Raw genomic sequence first — 27506 nt, forward strand, 5'->3', positions numbered from 1 at the left:
ATCTGACAGTACCACTTTATATGTCCAGCTAAGGAAAAATAGACCCACCTCCTCAAAACAAATCAAAGACTAAAACTTTCCGTACATTTAACCCTATTTCACCTTTTAATAATTGTGTGAACTTTATGAAGATGAATTTTACCCTTAATAACAATAAAAATTAAGGTAGCCTCTCTCTGCTTATCCTCCCTTTTGGGGTTAACAGGGAAATTGTTGCCCTTGAGTGTTTGGGAGCTTCAGCACCTTTCCATGACTCACCTCTTACAAATGTATATGGTAAAGTCAATGGTAGCTCTCCCTTCCCCAGTCAAACTATACATATCCCATCCACACAGGCCCCATCCAGCAGCCAGGCCTCAACTCCATCAGCAGCCCATAGCAGTGGGTATCTGTTGCCCTGAGGTCATGATTACCTTGGGAATATGGATCATGACAGAAACCACTGGATGAATGAATGAGCTGACTTCCCTTTGTGATGACCAAGGCTGTTATGTTTAAAAACGTTAGGTGAAGGGTTAACTATGCTCCATTATCACATGGTGCAACACACCTTGACCCTGTCTACACTAGCTGCTAAGTTGCCTTTAACAATGTTAGTTAAGAGGCGTGAGCTAACAGGGTGTCCAACCGTGTCCATTTCCCCAGCTCACGCAAAGGTGCAGTAGCCTGAAGGAACTATGCACTTTGTGAACAACTAGCACGATTTAGCGTTGTGGGCAGAAACAAAGGCGAGGGCTGGAGCTGCTGTGCAACCCGCTGTAGCAGCAGCAGCTCTCCTGGCTCCGGGGATGCAGCCCCCACCCACCTTCAGCGCCTGCGTGAAGGCGCCTCCCCGTCCCTCTCCAGCTGAAAGTTTCTTCTCTGCGGGGCAGTAGGAGCCAGGCGGACACGCCGGTTTCCTGTTGGACGCGGCACAGCCAGGGACCGTCTCCTTTGCAGGCACCTAAGGCGAAGCCGGGCGGCGCATTCTCCTGCCTCCCTTCCCGGCGCGCGGGGAGATGGGCTGGCTCCAGGCGCACCTTGGCGCGCTCCTAGGTAATTCGCGCGGCTCCTGGCTGCCCTGTGTCCCCCAGGGCAGTAGCGGGGACGGCTTCCTCAGCCCGGCCTGTCTCGCTCAGCCCAGCCGTGGCTTGGGATCCGAGGGTCTCGGTAGCTGGGCTGAGCCCCGCGGGCTTGGTCGCCCAGAGCCCAGCTTGCTTCGGCTGGCAAGTTCCTGCCCCACCCCCAGCAGCTGCCCTTGGCCCCTATGGGCACGTCCCCGCAGCTGCTCCGGGCCAGGCAGCCCGGCCAGGTTAGGACCAGCGTTGCCTCCCGCGCAGACAGCTGGGGCTGCGGGTTCCTGGAGCGGTGGGGGCGCGCTCACCTGGGGGGGGCGCGGGGCTGGACGGAGGGGTCTCCTCTGCCTCCCCCCATCATGTGGGAACATCCCCCCTTCCCCGGGTAGCTCTGCAAGCGTCGGCCCCGGGGTGTCCGCACCCCACTCCTCGAGCGCGCCCCCCACAGCCCTGCCCGCCTCACCCGCTCTGCCTTCCCCCGTGCAGGGCTGTGGGCCGCCGCCCTGGCTCAGGAGCCGGAGTACAGCTACGGGTGCGCCGAGGGCAGCTGCTACCCGGCCACCGGCGACCTGCTGATCGGCCGCGCCTCGCAGCTGTCCGCCAGCTCCACGTGCGGGCTGCACAGGCCCGAGCCCTACTGCATCGTGAGCCATCTCCAGGTAAGGACCCGGCCGGCGGGAGGGGCCCCTGGCTGCGCGGCGCAAACAGCTGGCGCTGGGGAGGGGGCGGACAGGAAGCCCAGTGCATCCCTGGGGCTCAGCTTTGTTTGCACAGTTGCATCCGTCCTGTGTTTCCTGCTCTGGGTTGTCTGGTTGCCGGGTTGGAAGGAAGCACCTTCTCCCAGGAAAGCAGTGGGGGAGTTGGGTGGGGAGAACAAGGGCAGAGGCTGTGCCTGCCTGGAAATGCTGTCCTGAGGGGGGGCCAACGCACCCACCATCCCACTGTGGGGGCTCTGTGCCTAGTGCTAGCCTCTGGCACCTCCCATTCCCCTGTTCCCCCAAGCTCTGATCCTGAAACAGAGCCTTCCTCGCCCCCAGCTCTGCAAAACAGTGAGCACCCAGCATGGCCATGAAAGCGGTGATCATCACCCAGCCCTCTTGAGAGATTCCCCATCACATGTGACATTTAAAACTAGACTGCCCAAAGCCAGGAAAATTCTGTATGGAACAACCCTGCAGGGGCTGGGAGCTGGATCCCTCCTCTCTCTAACAGTGATGAATCTTTTGTGCTAGTCAGATTAGAAGTATAGTAGTTCAGGTGAATTTAAACACAAAATGTTCTTGTATGTAATTTGGCCAATGGTAACTGCATTATTTAGTATTAAAAATACTACCAACACAACATACACAAATACATTTGTAAAAATGCTACATGAAATAAGATGAACAATATATTGAGTGTTATATTAAATCAGGGGCCCTTGAGTTGCTTGGGGCCCTAAGCAATTGCTTAGTCTGCTTAGGCCTAGTGCCACCACTGGCAGTAGTATTTCTGAAAAGGATCAGGGGTTTTAATGGATCATATATTAAGTATGAGTCAACAATGGGATGCAGTTGCAAAAAAGGCTAATGCTGTTCTGGGGTATATGTCATATATAAGACACAGCAGGTAATTGTTCTGCTCTACCCAGCACTGGTGAGATCTCAGCTAGAGTACTGTGTCCAATTTTGGGTGCTATACTTCAAGAAAGATGTGGACAACTTAGAAAGAATCCAGACGAGATTGACAAAAATGATAACAGCCTTAGAAAACCTAATCTATGAGGAAAGTTTTAAAAAAATGTTCATGTTTAGTCTTGAGTAAAGAAGACTGGGGGAAGGGAGGTAAAGGAGGACCTGATAAGTCTTTAAATATGTTAAGAGCTGTTAAGAGGACAGTGATCAATCAAATGTTCTCCATGTCCACTGAAAGTAGGGCAAGAACTAATGGCCTTAATCTGCACCACAGAAAATGTAGGTTAGATATTAAGAAAAACTTTATAACAGTAAGGATAGTACAGTACAGGAATAGGTTTCCAAGGGAGGTTGTGGAACCCTTAAGAACAGGTTAGACAAACATTTGTCCTGCCTCATTGTAGGGGGATGGGCTAGATGACCTCTCAAGGTCCCCTCCAGCCCAGATTTCTCTGATTCTGTGATATAGAGGCAGTATAAATAGCATGCCTAGCTATTTGCATCCATAGTGTACTTATACATTTAAACTCAATTTAACTCGATAAGTAAGAATGTGGCACAGAGAGTTCAATTCATACTTCTTCAGGCTTGTACAGAGCCGTCTAGACTACTTCCTGAATCAAAGTCAGTATGTAATTACATTTATAGTTTAAATTCTGGCATGGGGGGGGGGGAGAAGAGTAGTTAAATCTGTATGTCTTCAAGTAAAACAATGAAAATATGAATTTATGTGGAAAAATAGTCTAGCACATTCCAGGTTTCCAAGACAGAAGGGACATGTAAAAAACCCAGTCAGTATAAATGGAGCTATATTACATGTGAAAGTAGATAAATAATCTCAACCTGAGTTTACAATGTCAAGAACACTAGCCCAAATTCTGTTGTTCTAAGTGGAGCAAGCAATCAGCTTAGGCGCCGCAAGCCTGGGAGGTGGGAGAAATGAAGCGGCCACAGTGTGCTCAGGGAGGAGGCGGGGCAGAGATGAGCTGGGGCGGGGAGTTGCCCTGCGTGCCGCTCCCCACCCTTACTTGATGCAGTCGGCCCTCCCTGTGCTCCCCTGTCCAGCTCCCTCCTCCTAAATACCAGCGGCCACCAGGGTGGCCGAAGATCTGGCCACTGCAGTCGCTGCCAAAGAAAATGGTGCCCACCAAATGCCAGTGGCCTAGGTGACCGCCTAGGTCGCCTAAATGGTTGTACCGGCCCTGTCTGTGGCACCTTATAGACTAACAGACATACTGGAGCTTATGCTCCAGTGTGTCTATAAGATGCCACAGGACTCTTTGCCGCTTTTTAAATGGAGCAAAACTCCCTCTGAAAGCAGTGGGAGTCTTGTTCCATTCAGGACCATAGAATTTGGCCCAAAGTATATTGCTCCTTAGTATACTTGAACAAACGTGTCATGTCAGCTCGTTTAGTTTGATAGTGTGTGCTCAGCACTTTGCAGGATTGGGCCCCAATATGGCTATAGTAAAATTTCTGACATACCTTGCAAGATTTCAAGTGTTCCCTTATTTTTATTCTTGCAACTAAATATTCTGAGTCAGCATTGTATCCTTAGCTGCTTTCGTCCCTCTGCCCCTCCCCCTCAAAGGTGCAGAGCGTGGCAGAAAAGACATGGTTAGAAGGGGGATTCTGAAAGATGCTGAGACCCCTCACCTCTCTCTGGCAAACCTTAGGGAACAGACAGCTTTGACCCTGATTTCAGCGACGGGAGATCTGGATCTATATTTGGGACCACTAGTCTGGCTGGTTTGAGAGTGCTCATATAGATTAGCCCAAATAATCTGACTGTATGAGAAGATGATAGGGACATGCCTAAGGAATTGGGAGAATACACAGACCAAAGAGACTTGTCTTGATTTGTTTGCTCATGGCAGGAATGACAGAGGGCTTGTGGAGTATGAACTCTGTGCCTGGGGACTACCAGGAAAAGGGCGCCATAACTGGCACTGAATTGTGTGAAACAGCATCACTTACTTTATACTACAGCAACGTCTCTAATGCTCAGATCCATGACTGCTGAGGTGCTGTTTTATTAAGGGTTGAGTGAATGTGAATGTAGCCTCCACTCTGCCAACAATGCCATCTTGAACTGCCTGTTTGTCCATTTTTTGGACATGCATCATTGTGCTTTTTCCCATGCTACCCCTTAGGCTATGGAAAGAGCGCCCAGTAAAAAATCCACAATACCACCACATTGTCCTCTTTTGAATGTCTCTGTAAAACCCACCTGAGCCAGGATGCCCACATAACACTTGACAATAGTTAGTGGCTCCTGGACTGTGACCAGCTGCGTATTCACGCTGTTTTACCGTTATCTCGGGCTCCCCCTGTTGGTCTGTCATATCTATCTATTGTCTCTCATTTTAAATTAAGATGTAAACTTCTTTGGGCAGGGACTGTCTCTTTGTTACGTCTATGCAATGTCTATCACAAGTGGGCTCTGACATATTAGGCACCTTTACAATACAAATGAATAGATAATAATAGCTGTTATGTTACACTTGTTGTGTGGAGGAGGGTTAGTCACTCAGACCCATGATTTCAAACAGGTGCAACATGGGGCTGCATGCAAAGTTAGGGTTGCATTTGTGCTCATCCTAAGTATGTGCTTGAAAATTTGGACTCAGTGGTGAAATTCCACCCTAGTAAATTGGACCTACACTAAAGCTTTACAGGGGACTTTGAGCTGCACATGGCTTTGTCCAGAATACCTATAACTGGAAGAAGCAAACGCTACTTTACAGAGCATTTGAACGTGTTGTTTCTGGGTCTAAGTTTCAGCATAAATCAGTTGAGTAGTTTTCTGTAAACATTAATATTCACTTATGAATTGTGCTGGGGAGTACTTTATTCCCAGGGATAGTCCCTGGAATTAGTTTTAAGTAAAACACACTTCCAATAAAACTAAAAGCTTATTTAATTCCTGTCGTATTTTCCCCTTTGGCCTTCAAGTTACTCGTATTAATTTAAGAGTACGTGATGCTTTCTTTAATTTTTAAAGTAAAAAATAAATCTTTTGGAGTTATTCTTCAACAGGCACAAAGAGCCAAACATAACATTAATGCAAAATATGTTTATCTTCAGGGAACAACTATTACTTTGTTTGATACAATAACCAACGCTAAGACTAATACGTTAATTGTCTTATTATTTTAGGAGGACAAAAAATGTTTCACGTGCAATTCCAAGTTCCCCTTCCACGAGACTCTCAACTCTGATAGCCATCTTATTGAAAATGTGGTCACAACATTTGCTCCAAACCGTCTCAAGCTGTGGTGGCAGTCAGAAAATGGTATGTAGTTCATCTGGAGATAATTTCTAGTGAACATAATTGGTCACCCTTGATTGACTTAAAGATTCCATTATGTTTTGTTGTTGTTTGAAGGGCTGTCTGCCTAGTTGTTAGTACTGCATGGAGCATTAGCGTGTTAAGCACAGATCCCTTGGTAAAGCTAGATTCTTTGATTTATACCTGAGTGATGTTTTATTATAAACAAAGTCTTATGAACTTTAGGAGTGCTGGAAAAAGTATAATATAAACTTTAAGGAATCTCTTATCATGGTTTTTTAAAAATATATAGGTTTTTTTTTTTTTTAATATATTGTGCCCAAATCTCTTTTGCTTAGTGGAATGAGCAAAGGGGGAGGAAACAGCCCCCAAGGAACATCCCAGTACAGAGCAGCCAGAACAGCTGTATACTGTTGTTTCTCCCAGCCTTGCCTAGCATGCCTGTCAGTGGAGGGAGGAGGTATGGCTAGAGTGCACAGTGCTCCAGCCGTTGTCACCCAGGTACCCTGAGGCTGGTACAGCCTATGCCGCATGCTGGACAGGACTGGTATAGCTTAAAACCACTTTGGCTTCTGCCCTTCAGGAGGATGGAAGAATCAGTGCCACTCTCTCAATATTCACTATCACCTCACTTCTCTGCTCAGGCTATGTATTCATCTGCCAGATGAACAAAGCAAGCAAATCAAAGCAAATAAAAACCACACACATTAGTTTTGTGGGGTATTTTTCCCTCTAAAATTTCTTTCCATAATAAGCCATTCCTTTTTCCTTTTACAGCTGTGCTCTCAGTCTGCCTGAATTTCCTCAAGATAGGCCATCCAATCCTAAAACTCCTAAGATACTCTTTTTTTTTTTTTTTTTTAAAAAGGAGTTTGGAAGGCATAGTATTTGGCAAATATGTTGGCAAATGCTCTTATTGTAACTTAACAAACACTGTGATGTTTTGAAAAACTCTTATTAACCCACTAAAAAGAAGTTTACATTATGTCCTTTTTAACAAGTGAGATTAATCCAGCTAGCTATCTGTCTCCACTGTTTCTAGTTTAGCATTCCAGATAACTCATGTTTTTTGCGATAGACTTGGCAACTTACCAACAGAAAAGTTTTAGCTTATAAGGTCATGCAAATGTCCCTCAAAAATAAACAACAAATGATTCTTTCTTTCTCCATGTAGACATAAAGCAGCAAGGATAGTTATATTACTGTGTGTTCCACACAAAATTATAGCTGTTTAAATATTGGAAAGTTGCATACTTTCCTTGGGTTATTCTACTTGTCTTCCTTCCCTCCCCCACTCCAAATCATTTTTGTTTTTTATGCTACAAACTAGAATGTAATGAGTTTCCAGCTGTTTCAAAAGATCTTTTCACATGCATCAAATAACTGTTTGTGTTATCTTCCTTCAGTATACAGTCCTAACATTTTGATAATTTATAGTTATACAACTTGAAAAATCTCTTTCTTGCCGCTGGTAAGTTGGAAAGCTTTCATTAGTGAGTGAGGAGACCTGAATAGTCAATTTCTGTAAAATTTAACCTTTCATTTGAAAAACAGTTGTAGGCTTCTATCCCTTATGGTTACAAAAATAATCTTTCCACTGTGAACCCCTGCAGTGCAATCTCTGACTGTGTAGACAAAGGGCTCCTATGCTTCTGCTTCTGCTCATAGTTTCCTCAAGGAGCCTCTGAGTGAAATTAGCAAGAATCGGCTGGGTTTCACTGCTGATGTTCAGGAAGTTGTAGGCAAGTGTAAAACTGACCAGGACAATGGCAGTTTCATGATATAGTACACCCTCAGAGTTATGAACACCAGTGTTATGAACTGACCAGTCAGTTACATGCCTCATTTGGAACCGGAAGTATGCACTCAGGCAGCAGCAAAGAGAAAAAAGCAAATACAGTTCATTATTGTTTTAAACTACTAACAAATATATATATATATATATATATAATATATATACACATATATACAAGCAGAGGTTGGGGGGAGGGGTGTGTGTCTTACAACTGGAGATACCCACTGCCAGAGGCTGATACTAGAACTGGAGCCCTCAGCCAGTGTCCAGCATCACTGCTATGGTATGAATTCCATCACCCTCAGTCTTATCAGCAGCTGAGAGAGGGGGCAGGGCTTCTCATCAGGGCATTATAAGGGAGGCCACTTCCAGTCCCGCAGCTATCTTTTTGCATCTGCCTCTATCTAGGCACTTTAGTTCTGTAATGCAAACCAAGATAAGGGTAATCCAGTCTCATGCTTTGGGTGTATGCTGATTCGCACAGGGGACAGGAAAGAATCCTCCAGCAAAATGGTCCCCAACCTTTTTCATCTGGCAAGCGCCGGACTACGAGCCACCGAGGACCATGGCCGACAGATGAGCATCTGCCAAAATACCACTGAGAAGCGGCATCATCCAGAGGCGTCGCCCCCGAAATGCTGCCAAAAATCAGCAGCATTTCAAAGGCAGTGCCTCTGGATGCTGCTGCTTATTGGTGGCATTTCGGTGGATGATTGTCCGCCGGCCAGTACGCAGGCGCACATAGATGCCCCGGCAGGTGCCATGGCGCCCGCAGGCACTGCGTTGGGGACCACTGCCCCAGCTCCTTCTGTTATGCAGCTATGCGTAACTGGCTATAAGTGTAATCAATATCCTTGTCTGTAAAACTAGAATTAAATGGACTTTGAGCAGGGGACCTACATGGGGTTTAGGAAAGTTTGTTCGTACTAATCCAGTTAATCCAGGCCCTCGCCTGACGAATAGGCTGCCCCAAACACCCATGTTCCTAGGCTGAGAGCCATTTGCAGAATTCCAGAACCCCCCTGCACGAGATCTCAGCGGTCCAGCTCCTAGCAGAAAGAATTACGGTTCGTTTCCATTGCACATCAGGCTTTTTGCCCATGCAGAGCGAAGTGAGGGCCAGGGCTTCATCCTTGGTGGACTGTTGAGTTTTTCATTTTCTTCTAAAGCATCAGCTAGAGGCCTCTGCGGAAGGCCTGATACCAGACTAGTTCTGCATTGTGTGTGAATCACTTAACCTCCCCGTACCTGAGTAATGGGGTATTGTAAAATGTAAATGTAAAATGGGGTAATGATACTTAAAATACCTCAAGTATGGGGGTAAAGTGAAATATGTTAAATGCCATACAGACCAAATACACTTACAGCACTGTATAAGAAATAACATCTCCAATTGGCAATCCCATGTAATGTGATGTTTAGGAAGTTTGCAAACACTATATCTTCAGTGTCTTCACCGCAATTCCTTAATGTTTGTTATAGTGCTAATCCATATGTTGTTCTATCACAACATAACAGCCAAAGTCAAAAAAAAGGTCTTTATATTACCAGAATGAGGGTCTCTTAGGAAAATAATGAAGTTATTGCTGAGAAATGTTCCTGTTTACCATAGAATTTCCTTTTTCTGCCTTTAGGTTTAGAAAATGTAACACTCCAACTGGATCTGGAAGCTGAATTCCATTTCACTCATCTCATTATGACCTTCAAGGTAAAGAATCCATAGCATTCTCACAAATCACAAACTGGAGCACTGTGTAATCTAACATCTGTCATGGAGGGCAGTTGTGGGCTTAACTGGTTATATATAATGTTCCAGATTTAAAGATACAGGCCTTAATAAATGTATTAAAAATGTTATTAATATTGGAATGCCTGGGAGATGGACTTCATAAGTCTGTTGGTTTCAAATTTTTAATCAATGATCTTTGTATAAACATACATTTCTGCTTTGAATAAATCCAAAACTCATAAAATAGGAGATTAAAGCTGTCTTCTGTTGCTCACTTGCATTTTATATTTTGGGCTTTTGTAGCAAAAATGGAACTGTGGGGTCTTACCATTCTTTTAGATTTCAAGATTGTGGAAGTGTGCAAAAACTGTGCTTTGGGTTATTTGTTTGTTCTTTGTATTTTACAATATCATCAAAATCAACGTAAAAGCAAGTTTTTTTTTGTTTTGTTAGCAGTCATTTTCACTTGACAAATGAAAATGTCTCCAAGAGGAAATCTATGCCTTTGTTTCCTTTCAAACAGATGTCCTGGAATGACAGATTACGTACCATGTGTCTCAAAGTACATTTTATTATGGAGGCATTAGTAGTGACCTCTGTAGCTGAATGTAATATTTACATTTTACATGCTAACTTTCTAGGACAACTGTAGATATCCCTATAATATCCCTGGGCTCCCATCTCAAACACACACCTCTGCTTCCGCCACTACCCATCACATATTGCTCTCCCACAGGGTGCCCCCCCCCCCCACCATACCCCCATATTTCCTTACCAAACTCAGCTTCTAAACACCGGTATGTATAAATATCTGTGTATATTAGGATTTAAAAACTGAATGTTGTAGGGCTGTACGGGGTCATGGTGAAAGATGGAAGGAGAGATTTATTAAGGAGGACTGGATTGGTGCATGAGCGAACAGGATTGCACAAGGGGAGTGAGCCTGGGGAAAATTAGTCTGTGCACGGAGGATTGTGGTGCAAGGGACAGGAGGAAGAGTGTGGCAATGCAAGGGGTTGCAGGGCTATGTGATAGGCATAGTAATAGGGTTGCCAACTTTCTAATCGCACAAAACCAAACATCCCTTCCCCGAGGCTCTGCCCTCACTTGCTCTATCTACCCTCCCTCCATGGCTCACTCTCTCCCACCCTCACTCACTTTCACTGGGCTGGGGCAGGAGGTTGGGGTACAGGCTCTGGGGGGGGATGAGGGGTTTAGGGTGCAAGAGGGGTCTCAAGGCTGGGGCAGAGTAGTGAGGTGGGGGTGTGGGCTCCATGACTGAGTTTGAGTGCAGGAGAGGACTCTGGGCTCGGGCAGGGGGTTGGAGTGCAGGAAGAGGTTCGGGGTGCAGGATCCCAGCAGCACTTACCACGGCTCTCAGGAAGCAGCCACCAGGTCCCTGTGGCCCCTAGGCACATGGATGGCTGGAGAGGCTCTGCATGCTGTCCTCACCCACAGGTGCCACCCCCACAGCTTCCATTCATCGCTGTTCCTGGCCAATGGGAGCTGCAGAGCCAGCTCTCGGGGCGGGGGCAGTGTGCAGAGCCTCCCTGGCCACCCATAAGCCTAGGATCCGCCAACCGGACTTTTTTAATGGCCCTGTCAGCGGTGCCCACCAGAACTGCCAGGGTCCCTTTTTGACCGGCTATTCCAGTTGAAAACCAGACACCTGGCAACCCTACATAGTAAGGATCCTTCGATTATAAGATCTTTGGGAAGACTCTATCTTTTTGTTCTTTTTTACAGTGCCTAACATAATGGGGCTCTGGGCTAATACTGAGGTTTCTAAGTGCTAATACAAATTATGAATAATAATACATATAATTGTTGATGGCTATTCATCTGAATAGTCATCAGGTACTTCCTAAAAAGCCTGGGAAATTCCCTTCCACCAAAAAACTTGGTTAATTTTGAATGAAGGCTGCTTTACACTCAAATGCAAAACTTTACTCTGATCTTGTACCTTTTTTATGGACAAATACCACAATAGACTATTTTAATGCTGCATATATGCCTATTGGTTTGATGTGTAATAGTCTGGGTGAAATCTGGGTGCCTTCTGTGATGAGATAACTGGCTCTGTGGATGAGGGGAAAGCAGTGGATGTGTTATTCCTTGACTTTAGCAAAGCTTTTGATACTGTCTCCCACAGTATTCTTGCCAGCAAGTTAGAAGTATGAGCTGGATGAATGGACTATAAGGTGGCTAGAAAGCTGGCTAGATGGTTGGGCTCAACGGGTAGTGATCAATGGCTCCATGTCTAGTTGGCAGCTGGTATCAAGCGGAGTGCCCCAAGGGTTGGTCCTGGGGCCAGTTTTGTTCAATATCTTCGTTAATGATCTGGAGGCAGATGACAGAACAAGGAGCAGTGGTCTCAAGTTGCAGTGTGGGAGGTCTAGGTTGGATATTAGGAAAAACTATTTCACTAAGAGGGTGGTGAAGCACTGGAATGGGTTACCTAGGGAGGTGGTGGAATCTCCTTCCTTAGAGGTTTTTAAGGTCAGGCTTGACAAAGCCATGGCTGGGATGATTTAGTTGGGGACTGGTCCTGCTCTGAGCAGGGGTTTGGACTAGATGACCTCCTGAGGTCCCTTCCAACCCTGATATTCTATGATTCTATGAAATCAGAGTGAAGGGTTTGCATTTGAGTGTGATTGTGAGGGATTAAATAGTTAGTAATGTGGATCATTATTTCAGCTAAGCAGTAATACATTTTAAAACTGTGATAGAAATACTTTTGTGTTTGGCTTTTGGAGGATCTTGCCCACATATATAAAACAAATGAACAAACTATTGCTGACATTGTCCTCTCGATGCAAGCCGTATATTAAACTGATAATTGAATGTAAAAGTTCAGTTCATATTGTGAATGATTCTAATATTTCAGTGCTTTCTACATTGAGATTTTTAAGGTGGGGGTTTGGGTTAAGAATCTTTTATTTATTTATCTCATTAGCTAATTATAATTAATTTAGTTGTTTGAAATGCTGGTAGGTAAGGAGAAAAGCTATTCATACAATCTAATCATTTCTTTATTTTATATCAGACTGTGTCAAAGTTTGGTCAAAGTCCGTTAAAGCAGAGTCATTATGGATCCTGGGAGTAGAGTCTTATAAAACTGGCTGAGGATGAACTTCTCAACCTGGTGGGGAAAAGACCAGTTTCAGTTGCTTATTCAACCAACAAGACAATTGTTAGAGCACTAAGAAAGATAATGCAGACAGATTAGGGTTGCCAACTTTCTAATTGCATAAAACTGAACACTCTAGCCCTGCCCCTTCCCTGAGGCCCTGTCCCACCCCCACACACTACATTCCCCCTCCCTCTGTGGCTTGCTCTCCTCCACCCTCACTCACTTTCCCTGGGCTGGGGCAGGTGGTTGGGTTGCGGGAGGGGTGAGGGCTCCAGCTGAGGGTATGGGCTCTGGGGTGAGGCTGGGGATGAAGGGTTTGGGGTGTAGGAGGGGGCTCCAGGCTGAGGGTGGGGCCAAGGGATTTGGAGTGCAGGAGGGGGCTGCAGATTGAAGCAGGGGGTTGGGATGCAGGAGGGGATGAGGGCTCTGGGGTGGGGCTAGTGATGAGGGGTTCAGGGTGTGGGAGGGGGCTCTGGGCTGGGACGGGGTTGAGGTGCAGGGGAGTGAGGGCTCTGGGCTGGTAGTGCAGGCTCGAGTGGAGAAGAGGGTTCTGGGTTTCGGGAGGGCTTGGGGCTGAGGATTGGAGTGTAGGAGGGGGGTATGGGTGCAGGAGGGGGCACAGTCTCTGGGCTGGGGGTGCAGGCTCTGGGCTGGTGCCAGGAATGAGAGGTTTGGAGTGCAGAAGGGGGCTCTGGGTTTGGGGGATGGGGCTTGGGGGTGGGGCTCAGGCTGACCTCAGGCAGCTCCTGGTCAGCAGTACAGCAGGGCTAAGGCAGGCTGCCAGGTTGTCCTGGCTCCATGCAGCGTGCCAGAAGCAGGTCTGGCTCCTAGGTGGGGAGGCTCCACGGCTGAAGGCACCGCCCCCCCCCCAGCAGAGAGCTGATGCTCGCAGCACGCTGAGCGCCTTTTCCCTCCCTGCACACCTAAGAGCCGGACCTGCTGGCCGCTTCCGGGGCATAGCACAGTGCCCCAGGACACGTAGGGACTACCCTGCTGAAAACCGGATCCCTGGTCACCCTAAGACAGATACCAGAGAGGCAGATGGAAAAATATTACCATTGTTCTGTATGTGTGACTTGACAAGAGACCAAGGATAAGGAAGGGGAAATACAGTATGTATAACTGGATTCCCCTTTCTGTGCTCCATCTTTCCAGTCCCCGCCCAGTGTGACAGGAAATGAGGGGCCTGTTAGATCTTCCTGTGAGCCAGGACTGACTGGGAGAGAAAATGAGGAGCTATAGTAACTGGAGGATCTGCACTTTTTTCAGTGACCATAAAAAATAATGATCATTCTTCAAGTATTTCTCTCTTACCTTCATTTTAAATAGGAATCTGAAGTCTTAGTAGGTTACAGTAAACAATCCTTTGTTCTAAGTTTGTGTGTTGCATTATGAGTATGTTTAAATGTCTATGTACCTGTAATTACTAAATATCATTATCATTCTAAAGATACTCTCTAATTTGATTTGCATGATTCAGATGAAGGCCGTACCATAGTCTGTCTCCAAACACTGAGTGTGTAGTAGCAGTAGTAAAAAGAAAATTGGGAAGAAATAGAAAAAATATCTGTCTATAGAAGATATCTTGAAATCTAGGCACATGAGTTGCTCCTTCTAATAATTGATTCCAAATAATATTTAATAGTATATAAACATTTGCTGTTTTTTATTTTTGTTTTTTTTTAAAGACCTTCCGCCCAGCTGCAATGCTGATAGAAAGATCATCTGATTTTGGAAAAACCTGGAAAGTATATAGATACTTTGCATATGACTGTGAGAACTCCTTCCCTGGTATTTCAACTGGACCCATGAAGAAAGTAGATGATATCATTTGTGATTCCCGATATTCTGACATTGAACCTTCAACTGAGGGAGAGGTTGGAGGTTATTTTTATATATAATGAAGACTTTTTCTCTGAACAATTCAAGATCCCTTATTTTAAGGTTGATTCTTTCATTTTTCATTTTTCTTTAGGTCATATATCGTGCTTTAGATCCAGCTTTTAGAATTGAAGACCCATATAGTCCAAGAATTCAAAGTATGTACATGCTTATTTTTCTTTCTCATTCTAACTAATTTTTTTTTCATTTAAAAATACAAAAGTTACAAGCAAAAAATCAGATCTAGTACTGCCTTAGTACTACACCATGTCTTCACATGCAGATAAGAACCAGTGTTGCCAACTCATGATTTTTTTATCATGAGTCTCGTTATATTTGATGTTTTTCTTAAAGGATCAATTCCTGGTGTTATGGGATTGTGTGAGAATCTCAACTTCCATTTTTCTTAAAAAAAGGCATGTGGGGGGAATTCTAAACCTCGTTGTTTTAGAGAAGAGCTTGAAAATGTGACATACCCCCCCAAAGAAAGCAGATAAATAGAACCCCAAATTTATGATTTTTTTTTTTTAAATTTCATGATATTTTTAGCTAAGCTAAAGATTTTTGTGGGTCTGACTCATGGTTCTTAGAGTTGGCACTATTGAGTGCCTTCCCACACTGATCTGATTATAGGACTGACTCTTAACACATTAAAATTAATGCATCAATTATTTACAGTTATTGGGACAAAGGAAAGCAAACATACAAATCTGCTGCTGTATGAAAGCATACAGTTTGAAAAAGAAACGTCCTTTTTCAGGTAAAATGCCTAAAGAAAACAGGATTTGGCTTTAGTGTAAGTTAGTATCTAACAGTGTAAAGCTGCATGGATGAGACAGCAAAGGAAAACAACTCAAGTAGAAGGCTGTGTGCTGGCTGCTACATTGATTCAATGTTTTCTGTTTAACCAAAGTTTAAAAAGAGAAATTTATAAGGAATTCTATTTTTATTAGCTTAGGCCAAGGGTATTTTCAGACACTGAAGGAAAAACAAGGTTTTAATAATATCAGGGCAGAAAGAGTCAAACGTCAAATTAATTGCTATAATGTTGTCTTCCTGCGAGACCTCTTCCTATGAGAACAGTTACTTTGTATTTGATAGGATCAAGATGGTTGTTTTTTTCCCATCAAAATACGATTAATTATATTCAAAGGGTGTGAGGGCATATAAAGAAAATACTTATATTTGCATCCTAAGTGTTTCTGCAATTTCCAACTGAAGTGCTTCCAAAGATGCACACGGTCCTTGAAGCTCGTACTTCACTGTCAACACTTCCTTAATATTAACCCGGACCCATTTTACATTTTAAATCCGAAATGTGGTTGAAAACTAAGGCATCTGTTGTGGCACTGATGCATGTGCCATTAATATTAATATTCTGTGGATGTATGAATTAACAGCAAAATTAGGGTGACCAGACAGCGAATGTGAAAAATCGGGACAGAGGATGGGGGGTAATAGGAGCCTATATAATAAAAAGACCCAAAAATCGGGACTGTTCCTGTAAAACCGGGACATCTGGTCACCCTAAGCAAAATAGATCCCAGTTTTGTTTAAATTAATCTAGTATATGTAGTGATCATATTGGCGGGGGGACCATTCATCTCTGGCATTTGTAGTGGGATGATCCAGTGAGGAAAATTTGTATTCAAACAAGATGAAGTCTTGTTTACAATCCCAGATATTGTATTATATCTTGACATAGAAAATTGCTCTGTGTGAGGTTTCCCATAATTTATGATCTGCAGTTTTCTTGGTTTCCTTCGGTTCATAGAACTCAATACCTAATTCAAGAAACTGTTTGCTTTTTTCCCTGCAGACCTATTAAAAATCACAAATTTAAGAATCAGTTTCACCAAGTTACATACATTGGGAGACAACCTCTTGGATTCTAGGATGGAAATCAAAGAAAAGTACTACTATGCCATTTATGACATGGTGGTTCGTGGGAACTGTTTCTGTTATGGCCATGCCAGTGAGTGTGCACCAGTGGATGGTTTTAATGAAGAGGTGGAAGGAATGGTAAATGCTCACACTTTTTCACACTAAAACAATGTTAAAATGCCTTGAGCCTGATTCTGTCCGCTTTACTCACATTGAGAAGATATATTAAAGTTAGTACTAAGGTACATCAGTAAGAGTGGCAGAATTTGGCCCTTTGTTTTTCTTCTTAATTTCCAAACAATAAAACCGTGTTCATCATTTTTGTTGTTGATCAAACACAGAGAGCTGAGACTAGTTTCAAGTTACTTTAACATTTTGAAATGTCTTCTTTCTAATTATATTAAAGACTTGATAAAAATAAAAGGCAACAGTATTGTAATGGATATAAGGGAATGTATTTTTATGCAACATTGAACTAACCTATGGACCTTGTCGCTGAAGGTTTCTATTGAAGCAAATAGCAGGGTCAAAGGGGTGAGACACTTTAATGAACAAGAACAGCACTGCATTTATGTTAACTAGTATAAAAAGAAAACTACAAGGGCTATCCATTTTCAGAGGTCAGTGCACATACTGATCAACAGCAGGGCAGAAGAAAATCCTGCTGCCTGCATGTTGTAATATTGTATAACAGGTCAGGTACATTTTCCTTTCTTCAGTGTCCGTTTTCCCCATGATTTTTCCAAGTGGATGCAGGTAGGACTTTTTCTGGACAGGGAAGAGATTGGGTGAGTTGCCAGCTTGAAAGCAGTGTTTGTTGGGTTGCTGTTTTGGGAAGTGGAATTTTGTGGGAGATGAGATTGTCTTGGTTAACGCAAAGTGTGAGGGGAAACTTTTGAGCAGATTCAACACTTGGGAGGAAATTTTGGTCTTGTTTATGGGAGTGGAGCCCACCAGTCAGCATGCAGTGTTTATCCCCCTCTGTGCCCAGCCCACAGTAGCTATGGGTCTGTTTACAGCCCCACCTGCAGAGCTCAGATTCTAGAGACATGTTCTTCTAGCTCTGGAGTTCCTCCCAAATTCAATCCATGGTCATCCAAGATGGCGGCTGTCACTGTCACAGGAGCAGCTTGTCTGATTTCCCCAGTAATTCTGTAAATGTTGAGGCTTGAGCCAGGATTGTGATAAATATCAATTATGGTGTGGAAGAGCTTTGGCCCCTTTCCTCTAAAGCTTCTGTATCCACTGCTGGAGAGAAGGTATTAGACTAGATGACCCTATGTTCTGATATGGCTAATCCTATGTTAATGGATTATGGACAATTAATGATTTTGCCCTGACAGGTTACTAAGGGCATTTGGGGCCAAATGGTGTGCTCTGTATTCATTGGTGAGTATTTATTCACACAGGCAATTCCATTGAAGAGAATGGGACTACTTTGTGTGGGTGAGCATTTACTCACACAGGCAAGGAACTCACAGTCTGGCCCTTTCTGTATATGATTATGTCCTCTTTAAGTGTTTTTGATGCAATGGTAGTTGGTAAGGGTATGCCAAACGTTCACTGGTTATACTTTAGGTAGATGGGAAATGGTGAGGTACATTCCAATTTAAATGCACTGTATGTATTGTATTGGCTTTTCCCCCTCCTTATTTTCTTTAACCAAACATATTATATTTGTTTTTTTTAATTTTTTTAAATGATAGGTCCATGGGCACTGCATGTGTAGACATAATACCAAAGGGTTAAACTGTGAACTCTGTTTGGATTTCTACCATGACTTACCATGGAGACCAGCTGAAGGACGCCATAGTAATGCATGTAAAAGTATGTTTAAATACAATACCGATTCTAAATCCTATATTCTTATTTGCTTCTAAAGTTTGATGAATTTTACATTGGTGGTTCATGAGGTTTTTGTTGCATTAAATGAACTGTAAAAATATTATTTACATGACTAATACTTTAGTGAAAACATATTACTTCAGTAAAGCTGCTCTTTTTGTCTTTGATCTTAGAGTGCAATTGTAATGGACACTCTATCCAGTGCCATTTTGATATGGCTGTATACATGGCAACTGGAAATACCAGTGGTGGAGTGTGTGATGACTGCCAGCATAACACAATGGGACACAACTGTGAACAGTGCAAACCATTTTACTTTCAGCATCCAGAGAGAGAGATACGAGATCCTAACATTTGTGAGCGTAAGTGCAAATGCCATCACTCAGAATGTTGAAGTGCATTGTGTCTATACTTTGATCACCTAAGGCATTCAGCTAAGGAATTTCAAAGCAGCTGCACCTGTATTGTTGGACCCCATTCCTCTCCTTTGAGTTACTGAATATTTGTGAACAGATGTTCTATGCTTTTGAGGGAGGCCTGGGGTAAGTGTGGTCTCTCTCCTTTGCTTTTTGTTTAAAAAGTGGGAAATAGCGGCCCCTTGGTGACTTCACATGCAAACAGTGCCGTATCTAATGAGCTATAGCAATCAGATCTGAGAACTGTATTTCTGTTACTGTAGTTAGTAAAGGTGTATGCAATGCTTCCTTTTTAGCATGTAACTGTGACCCACTTGGCTCCCAAAATGGTGGAATATGTGATCGCTACACTGACTTCTCTGCTGGCCTTATTGCTGGACAGTGCCGCTGTAAATTATTTGTGGAAGGGGAACGTTGTGACCTCTGCAAAGAAGGATTCTATGGATTAAGTGCAGATAATCCACTTGGTTGTCAATGTAAGTAGAAAATTTATGGAATGGGAATACACTAATGTTACTTTATGTATGAGCCAAAGCACTTGAAGAGGAACTTCTAATGCAGCCCTTGATTTTAACTGAAGGAAGGACATGATTTGAAGATTTCAGGTAGCTTGGATTCCACCCACTTCCATCAGAACTCCTAGGTGATCTTACTGTAAACTCAGTTGAAACACTAGAAAGCCTTTCTTGGTTTCAATTTAAGTCCTTCCCTTAGTCTACAGAAATCTGGCAGGGAGGTAGGGGAGGAATACAGACAGAAATGTGCAATAAAATTGCTCACTGAGAAATGAAGGATGGTTGTCCTGTAAATATTTGTATTAAATACTGTGCAAAATAGAAATAAACTCCTATGTTCTGATTTATTTACTTGTATTTCCCAATATAGCTTGTGCCTGTAATCCTTTGGGAACTCTTCCTGGAGGGAATCCTTGTGATTCAGAGACAGGAAGCTGCTATTGTAAACGTCTAGCAACAGGAAGGCACTGTGAGCAGTGTCTGGTAAGTAGCCTTGCAATAAGACTAGATTTGTAATAGAAAAATACACTAATATGAAAGAGGCAGCGTGGCATGTCGGAAGTGTAGCGTAAAATGGGGCTAGACTTGTGTGAGTGATTGAGAGCAGACGCATGGAGAGAGAACAGATGGAAATGGGTACTTCTGAATGTAAACTGACAAAGAAAGGGTGTTGTGACGACAGTGAATGAGCAAGCCAGGACTATTGGAACACTAGTATTCAGAGAGTCAATATTTGAAACCAGACTTGCATTTTGAGGGGCACAGTTTTGCACCAGAAGTTCATTGTGGGAACAGATGTTCATGTTTAGCTGTCTAGCTGCCTGACTTTCCTGCAATCAGGCAGTTTACACTGGGATTATCTCATACTTGTGCTGCCCATTAACCAAATCGCAGAATTGCCTCAGCCAAAAAAGAGAGGCTTGCTATGAAATCAGGCCCAGGGTCTTGAGGATCTTCCCAGCCATATCCCTGTTTTTCATCAGTCTAACTCCCTTTACCCAAACCTCAATCAAGGCTATGATAGCTAAGGAGTGTGTGTTGTGCCTCTTTTTTTTCCCTTTATACAAAATATGTGAGACTTGCTACTCCCCTGCTATAGAGTACTTATTGGAGATTAAAAAACATGTACTCGCAAAACATCATGTGAATCAGGGCACTAAGACCATTAGCATCTCAGATACGTTGGTCTGCTTTCGCAGATGACTAGTCCAGCTTTGCTTTGTGTCTGTCTATGGTTATCAGCCCATAAACTATGTGGGAAATCTGAGTATGTCAATCTGTCTCCTGAGCATACTGTAAACTGGGGACTTGGCTTCCTATGAAAATTCCTCTCTTCATGCTAATTATAATTAAATTAATTAATTAAAGGGAGGGGGGAGCTGTTGGAAGAGTGGTCTCCAGGAGCAAACCTCAGCTTTGGAACTGGCTGTCATCTTTACTTTTCACCTCAAAGCTTAGATTCGTTAACCTTTCAGACGTGCGGCAAAGCATATCTTCTGTTCTCAGGCCTTTGGGTAAAAGCAGGTTAATGGGATGGAGTATAGTGGTTCTGTCTTGAGGTTATGTGATAAAATAGGTCTATTTGTGTGAGCAGCTCAGTGGCTTTATATATTTTTTTGTATTGTTTTTAAAATTGGGATGTGCCTAGAGTTCAAACTGAGTGCTTTTAAATCAACACCTCATTACAGCATTAATGGCCTATTGTTCTGCAGCCTGAACACTGGGGCCTGAGCAATGACATGGATGGATGTCGGCCTTGTGACTGTGACCAAGGGGGAGCAATAAACAATAAGTAAGTCTAATTTCAATTACATTCTTGTAATCATTCACTCACTGAGCTCCACTGCATTTGCAGTTGCAGCGTTCAGGCCATGTCTACAACGTAGCTATAGCAGCTATGACACTGCAGCTGTGCCACTGTCATGCCATATTGTAGGCACTTCCTACATCAACAGAAGAGATTTTTCTGTTTGATGTAGTTAATCCAGTTCTCCAAGAGCTGGTAGCAAGGTCAGTGGAAGAATTCTTAGCCATGTCTGCACTGGGGTAGTTCAGCCTAACTGTGTCATGCAGAGTGTGAAATTTTTCACAACTCTGAGCAATGTAGTTAGGTCAATCTAATATTTACATGTAGACCAGGCCTTAGGGTTTGTCTGTACCATGGAAAGTTGGAAGCATTTTTTGCTCTGATGGAAAAGGAGGAAGCTGTAGTGTAAAAAGATGGTGGTAAAAATGCCTGCCCCTGTCTGTGCTAGAGTTCCCTTCTTCCATAGCACCAGGACATCATAATGCTTACAAATGGTTATAGTGTAGACAAGACCTTAGTCTGGGGACAAGAGTGGCTTTGCTGTAAGCCCTGCATACATAATTGCACTGTGCCAAGAGCAGTCCAGGAATTGAATTGTGACTTGGAGAGTCACAGTCTGCTTCTAGTTTTCCTCTGCACTGGTCCTATAGCTGATGCTGACAGGGGTATGCTGATGGGTGCACTGGGGTGGTGGAACCAAGGCTGTGGCAACCTGCTTCCCAGCTACATGCATGGGAGTGGATATACCAACTGGGGCTGCATGGAGACTCCTGTGTCCTCCATGTTGCTGTCTGCAGTATGGGAAACTAGTGCAGCAGAGTGAGGGAGTGCAGGGTGGGCGACTGACTGGCCCAGTATAACTTAGGCCTTGGCTACACTCACACTTTACAGCGCTGCAACTGGGGTGTGAAAAAACACCCCCCTGAGCGCTGCAAAATACAGCGCTGTAAAGCGTCAGTGTAATCAGCGCTGCACGCTACACCCGTAAGGGATGTGGTTTACATGCAGCGCTGGGAGAGCTCTCTCCCAGCGCTGCCGCTCTGACTACACTCACACTTCAAAGCGCTGCCGTGGCAGCGCTCCCGCAGCGCTGCCGGGGCAGCGCTTTGAAATTCCAAATGTAGCCATACCCTCAGAATCTCATGAGGATTTCACTGAGCAATTCTTTACATAATTAATGCACATAAGCAAGACTCTAGCATTCTCATGGTGCTACTAATGGCAAAGATAGTCATGAAATATTATAAACCCACTTTTAAGTACTTTGTCTACACTTATTTTAATTTGGATGATTAAGATTTAACTAAAATGAACAACCTTTTTAAAAAAATCATTCTCTCTCAGGGAGTGTTTACAAGAAAGCAATTTCCTACCCTGAGACAGTCTGGCTTTCCTTTTCACTCTTACCAGTCTCCTTTCCCATCAGTGGCTGAGTGATTTATTCGCTCTCCATAATGCTAATGCCTGTTATGCGGCTGTTTACTCCTCCTTGCTCTTTCCTGTGCAGTTCATATGAACACATTCAGCTCAGCAGGGAAGGTGGGGAGGGCTGTCAGCCATTTTGGAGCAAGGAGTTCCAGTCTAGTCCTCCTGTTAATTGCAGTGATTGCAAAACCATCTGGAGAGAGGGTATCATTGACTGGTGGGAAAATGAACAGATGTGCTTTCCTTCTGGCTCTCTAAATCTCCTTAGAAAAGTGTGCTTTCAGCCTGAAACAATGCAATCGAACTGTCTGCATTTCACAAGTGTTTTTTCTAACTTTACATTAGCCTTTTGGGAATGGGTGATGTTTGCCCAGCCTAGGGTTATTCTGTTAAACATCTTAATAACAGTTTTCTGGATCCCTGATTGTAGTGTGTGGACAGATAAACTGAAACAGCCAAAGCTGATCTGAAAACCTCCTATGTAATTTTGAACCTTGGACTACCACCTTGGAAACAGAGGGGGTCTGGCCCAGGCAATGAAATTCATATCCAAATAGGGAAAACATCCCTAGAATGTTAAAATCTGTCTTGGAGAGATTCCCCTTTAGGACAGCTAAGGCATTCCTTATTTCCTTTCATTAGAAGGGCTTTTCCTCTTGGAGGAAATGAAAGCTTATGGAAGCAGAGTTTAAAGTTGTGGTCCGCGTCACTGTTATCTTCTGTTGCACTTTTTCAAATATTTGCAAGTAAGCCTCTGAATGAGAGCTGGTTGAAAACCAGGGGAAAAAATTGTAATTTCTTTTTTTCTGTTTCACATCAATATTTTAATTAAAATTCTTCATTTATCAAGAAGTATGCTGTGATTTGTTTTTTACTGAAAGCCAGTTTATTAAGTGAAAAATTTCAGTAATTTCAAAAATGAGTTTTATTTAAAAATCGTTGATTAAAATTTCATGGAAAACATTTCAATCATGTCAACAGTTTTTGTTTTGTTCTTTGCAAAAAGTTTCATTTACAAAAAAAGGCCATTTTTCATTTTTTGTGTGTGTGAAAAATTTTGACCAGCTCAATGCAAGAAAAGATCTATTATAATATTGTATGGAAACTTCCAGGACAATAAAATTAACAAAACAGACAGTCTGAGGGGGAAAAGTTAGTAGCTTTACTATTTAGAAAATAAAATAGCTAGTTTTTGAACAAAGAATATTGTTATGTTAAGCTCTGTTTCAGCCCTTCTCCCAACCACCTCCATTCCCCGTGCTTGAAGAATGACACTGTCTTCTTCAGAACCTTTGGGCCCTAATTTCCCAATCTTGTAAAATACTGACTTCACAAGCCCAGAGGGGAAAAAGAATATTTGGATGAAGTGCTGTTTGGAGGTGCTTGTTCCCTCACGTAGTTTATAATGTAACATTTAGAGATAAATATAGGAATTCAGTAGAACCTCAGAGTTGTGAACTGACCAGTCAACCATGCACCTCATTTGGAACCAGAAGTATACAATCAGGCAGCAGCAGAGATGAAGGGGGAAAAAAAAAAGAAGGGCAAGTATAGTAGTGTGTTAAACTACTACAAGAATGATTGGAAAACAGCATTTTTCTTCTGCATAGTAAAGTTTCAAAGCTGTATTAAATCAATGTTCAGTTGTAAACTTTTGAAAGAACAACCATAACATGAGGTGTTCGCAACTCTGAGGTTCTATTGTATTTTCTGTGTGCGCGGTGCTCTCCTAGTATATGCACAATATAAATTAATTCGCCTTACATTTCAGCTGCTCAAGTGAAACTGGCCAGTGTCAGTGCCGGCCCCATATGATTGGACGCCAGTGCAATGAAGTGGAGTCTGGCTATTACTTCATGTCATTAGACCACTACATCTATGAGGCAGAGGAAGCCAACTTTGGTCCTGTGAGTAGAAAATTTTAATGTGCAGGTTCAAGAGAAATGTGGAAAACTCTGCTGACCCTTTAGTTAGCATCCCACGTTTCAAAAAAGTGCCAATATTGTAACTATTTAGTTTTTGCAAAGATTTCACTGGAAAATGTAGAATTAGGTCCTGTCAGAGAACAGTCAATTCACAGCTGGTAAGCTGGGTATGGATGATAATGCATGCAGTAATTTAAAGGAGAGAGGTATTTTGCCATTGTTTTTCTTTTTAAATCCATTTCCTGACCCTTGCTGAGTTAGCGTACATGAAATCTGTCTCCTGGCCTAGCAGCTCTTTTATTCCACTGCACCTAGATTTGTAAACACAGTATTTCTCAATCTAGGGGTTGTGTCAATGGGTCACATTGCTTGTTTCAATAAAAATCCCACACAGAGAATGTGTGGCTTTTGCAAACAGACATTTAAGCATCATAACAGCTGTCCATTTTTGGTGTTCTACACCTAAGTGGGCTTTCTTTTATTAATGAATAAAGAGGCAGTTAAGAGTCCAAAGAAGAGATTTATAGATGTTGTTAGTTATCTCTAGTTTAGTTAGCCCTCTGTGCCCAGACTGCACGTCCCTTTTCCTCCCCTGCCCCCTTATTAGTCGTGAACCATACTCTTAATTCATAGTCAGCAGCTAAACTATTATATCAATTATACCTGCCTCCAGCAAGGAAACAGAGGTAACTCTCCAAAAGCAGCAGATAGTCGTTTGCTTGAAATTAATTAATGAAGGCAGTCACTTTGCAGCATTAGACAAATCAGGCTTTTTCTACTGAGTCCTAACTTATGGAGAGACCCTACAGAAAGAAAGTCAGGTAGAACAGAATCTGAAATGCAACACAAGATGTATGAGCTAGTGCATGAACCTTGGTTACTGTAAGGATTTGCCTTGTGAATGGAAGGGTAGCTTAGCGGAAATCTTCAGAGAAACACTTGCTTGGGAAAAGAGCCATTCGAAAAATGCAAACCTATTTTTCTTAAAAAAAAACAAAAAAAAAAAAACAAAAAAAAAAATTCAAATTTTTCAAGTGTTTGCTAATACTTATAAATGTTTCTACTAGGCAGAATGAGATGAAATAACTGCATTTGCATGCAGGATTCTAACACCGGACAGTAAGTTGTCTGCAAGATCCTAGGTCCTGACTCCTTGTCACAAAGCACCATGAATATTCATCTCAAAACATGCCCAAAAGCTCCCTTCTCTCAGACTGCATGCGGGTAGTGTGTGACCCTTCTTGGAGGACTATGTCCCTTTGCCCAAAGCCTGCGTAATTTATAGCCATGCTGTCTTTGGAGAGTGTGAGAATGCATGATGGTGCTGTCACGGTTCAGTGAACTCCCCCTCTTTAGACTAGCAAAGGCACCCGCTCTCAGGCTTCTGGCTCCCTTGGCCATCACTGACACAGTGGAGACCTATGTCTCACTCACTTCTGACTGGGATACTTCCAAGGTGCACAGTTGTTTCCAGCTTTCACTGTGTTATTCCCAGCAGAGACAGGCTACCCAAGCACACCTGCTTGCTTTTGCTTATGAGATGGTTAACAGTGTGACTGCCCAGAGCTGTAGATACAACCTTTTTTAGGCAAGGCAAGCCCATTTTATTCTCAAGGTGAAAGCGCTACAGAGAAAACATTAAAAACAATAAAAGATCATATGCTCGTGCTTACAAGCTTACCAGATCACCCCAGCTCTAGCATGGGCTCTGGCTGGTAGTTAATCCTTCAAAGCCCACCAAACAACTGGGTGCTTGTTCTGGGTTGAAGCTGGTATGAACTTCCTGGTCACAAGTTTATAATAGCCTCTGCTCAGAGCAAGCACTCCATCTTATGGGGCCTTAGTAGGCTCAGTCCTTCCAACCCTATCCTAAGGGTTGGGGCCCTCCATGGACCAGAGATCCCTGTCCATTTGCTGGATCAGGAAGAAGGCCCTGAGCCAGTTTAAAACCAGGCTATTTGTCCAAAATTCTTTTCTTTGTCTGAGGGTCCATGGAGAATCCATTCTGAACTGGTCTGTGTACCTCTCCAAGGGGAGGGGTGGGAAGTGGCTTCAAAGGCATTACATTAGCATCCCCTTCCTGCTAGAGAAGGTACATACAATGCCACAATAACACATACACAATTGCATTTTTGGTACAACGGACTCCAAAGGTATTAAACCTGATTCAGTAAGATTGAACTTTATTCAATAAAGTTCATTCAGGATATTGTGGGAAACTGTTAGTCTGTCCTGGGGCATCCTGATGTAATAATCATATTGACATTTCCTTAAAATGCATGCTGGTTTACTGACCTGACCTGAACTGAAGAAGAGTTCTGTGTAAGCTCTCACCAACAGAAGTTGACATAATACCTCACCCACCTTGTTTACCTCCTTCTTAAGACAGTTTCCTTTGGCATGTGCAGGATGTTCTCTTATTTTTATACAGATTCATTGGTTTTGATCTCTTTCAAACAGGAAATTTGAGTATCAAATACTTCATATTCTTATATAAAGTACCAGATAAAAACAGAAATTCTAGACCAAGGGAAATGGCCATATTTTTAGTCCATAGATTTATGCCTGTCAGCCCTGGATTCTCTGTCTTTTAATATCTCTCTTTTGTCTGGATGATTGTCTGAATTTTTAAGAGAAGCCCTAATAATTACAAATACAACATGAAAAAACATGAGAAAAGCTACATCAATTACACTCTGAATTGTAGCAATACCTTTTTTTGACTTTATTTGTGTTTCGGTTTTGTGCAGGCTTGTTTTTAAATATTATCAATGGTTTATATCAGTGGTATTTTAAATTTAAAATCTCATTACAATGAATAATTTGATGGATAACTATGCAATAGTAGTTTCATTGAGTCTCTGTGCAATGAAAGAAAAAGTGTTGTATTTGCAAACAAGAAGGCAAAGTGTAGATATGCCTACATCTGTGTGTACAAAAGAGAGCTTGTTTTCTATATAATGCATGATTTTAATAACAAACCAGCAACCCAGAAAACATAAATACAGAAATAACCTGTTAATCCACAGTTAGTCTATGGAGTTTCTGTGCCTGTGGATTTCTGTCCCACCATTGAACAGGAATGTTTTAGCTACATTTGGTTGGTTGGTATGTATGTATGTATTGCAGTA

General features: G+C 42.9%; 1 protein-coding gene across 1 annotated transcript in view; it reads left to right on the forward strand.

Annotated features, from left to right (window-relative positions):
- Nucleotides 1–850: 850 nt before the first annotated feature.
- Nucleotides 851–27506, forward strand: part of LAMB1 (laminin subunit beta 1) — a 73666-nt gene continuing 47010 nt past the window's right edge. The window contains exons 1-13 of the mRNA XM_030540039.1: nt 851–1035; nt 1542–1714; nt 5888–6023; nt 9450–9523; nt 14366–14554; nt 14653–14716; nt 16378–16580; nt 18149–18269; nt 18461–18649; nt 19000–19179; nt 19589–19701; nt 20931–21010; nt 24222–24357. Of these exons, the coding sequence (XP_030395899.1) occupies nt 999–1035; nt 1542–1714; nt 5888–6023; nt 9450–9523; nt 14366–14554; nt 14653–14716; nt 16378–16580; nt 18149–18269; nt 18461–18649; nt 19000–19179; nt 19589–19701; nt 20931–21010; nt 24222–24357 (1695 nt within the window). The 5' untranslated portion in view covers nt 851–998. The remainder of the gene's footprint in view (nt 1036–1541; nt 1715–5887; nt 6024–9449; nt 9524–14365; nt 14555–14652; nt 14717–16377; nt 16581–18148; nt 18270–18460; nt 18650–18999; nt 19180–19588; nt 19702–20930; nt 21011–24221; nt 24358–27506) is intronic.

This window comes from Gopherus evgoodei, chromosome 1 (genome assembly GCF_007399415.2).
Source record: "Gopherus evgoodei ecotype Sinaloan lineage chromosome 1, rGopEvg1_v1.p, whole genome shotgun sequence".
NCBI classification, from domain to species: Eukaryota; Metazoa; Chordata; order Testudines; family Testudinidae; genus Gopherus; species Gopherus evgoodei.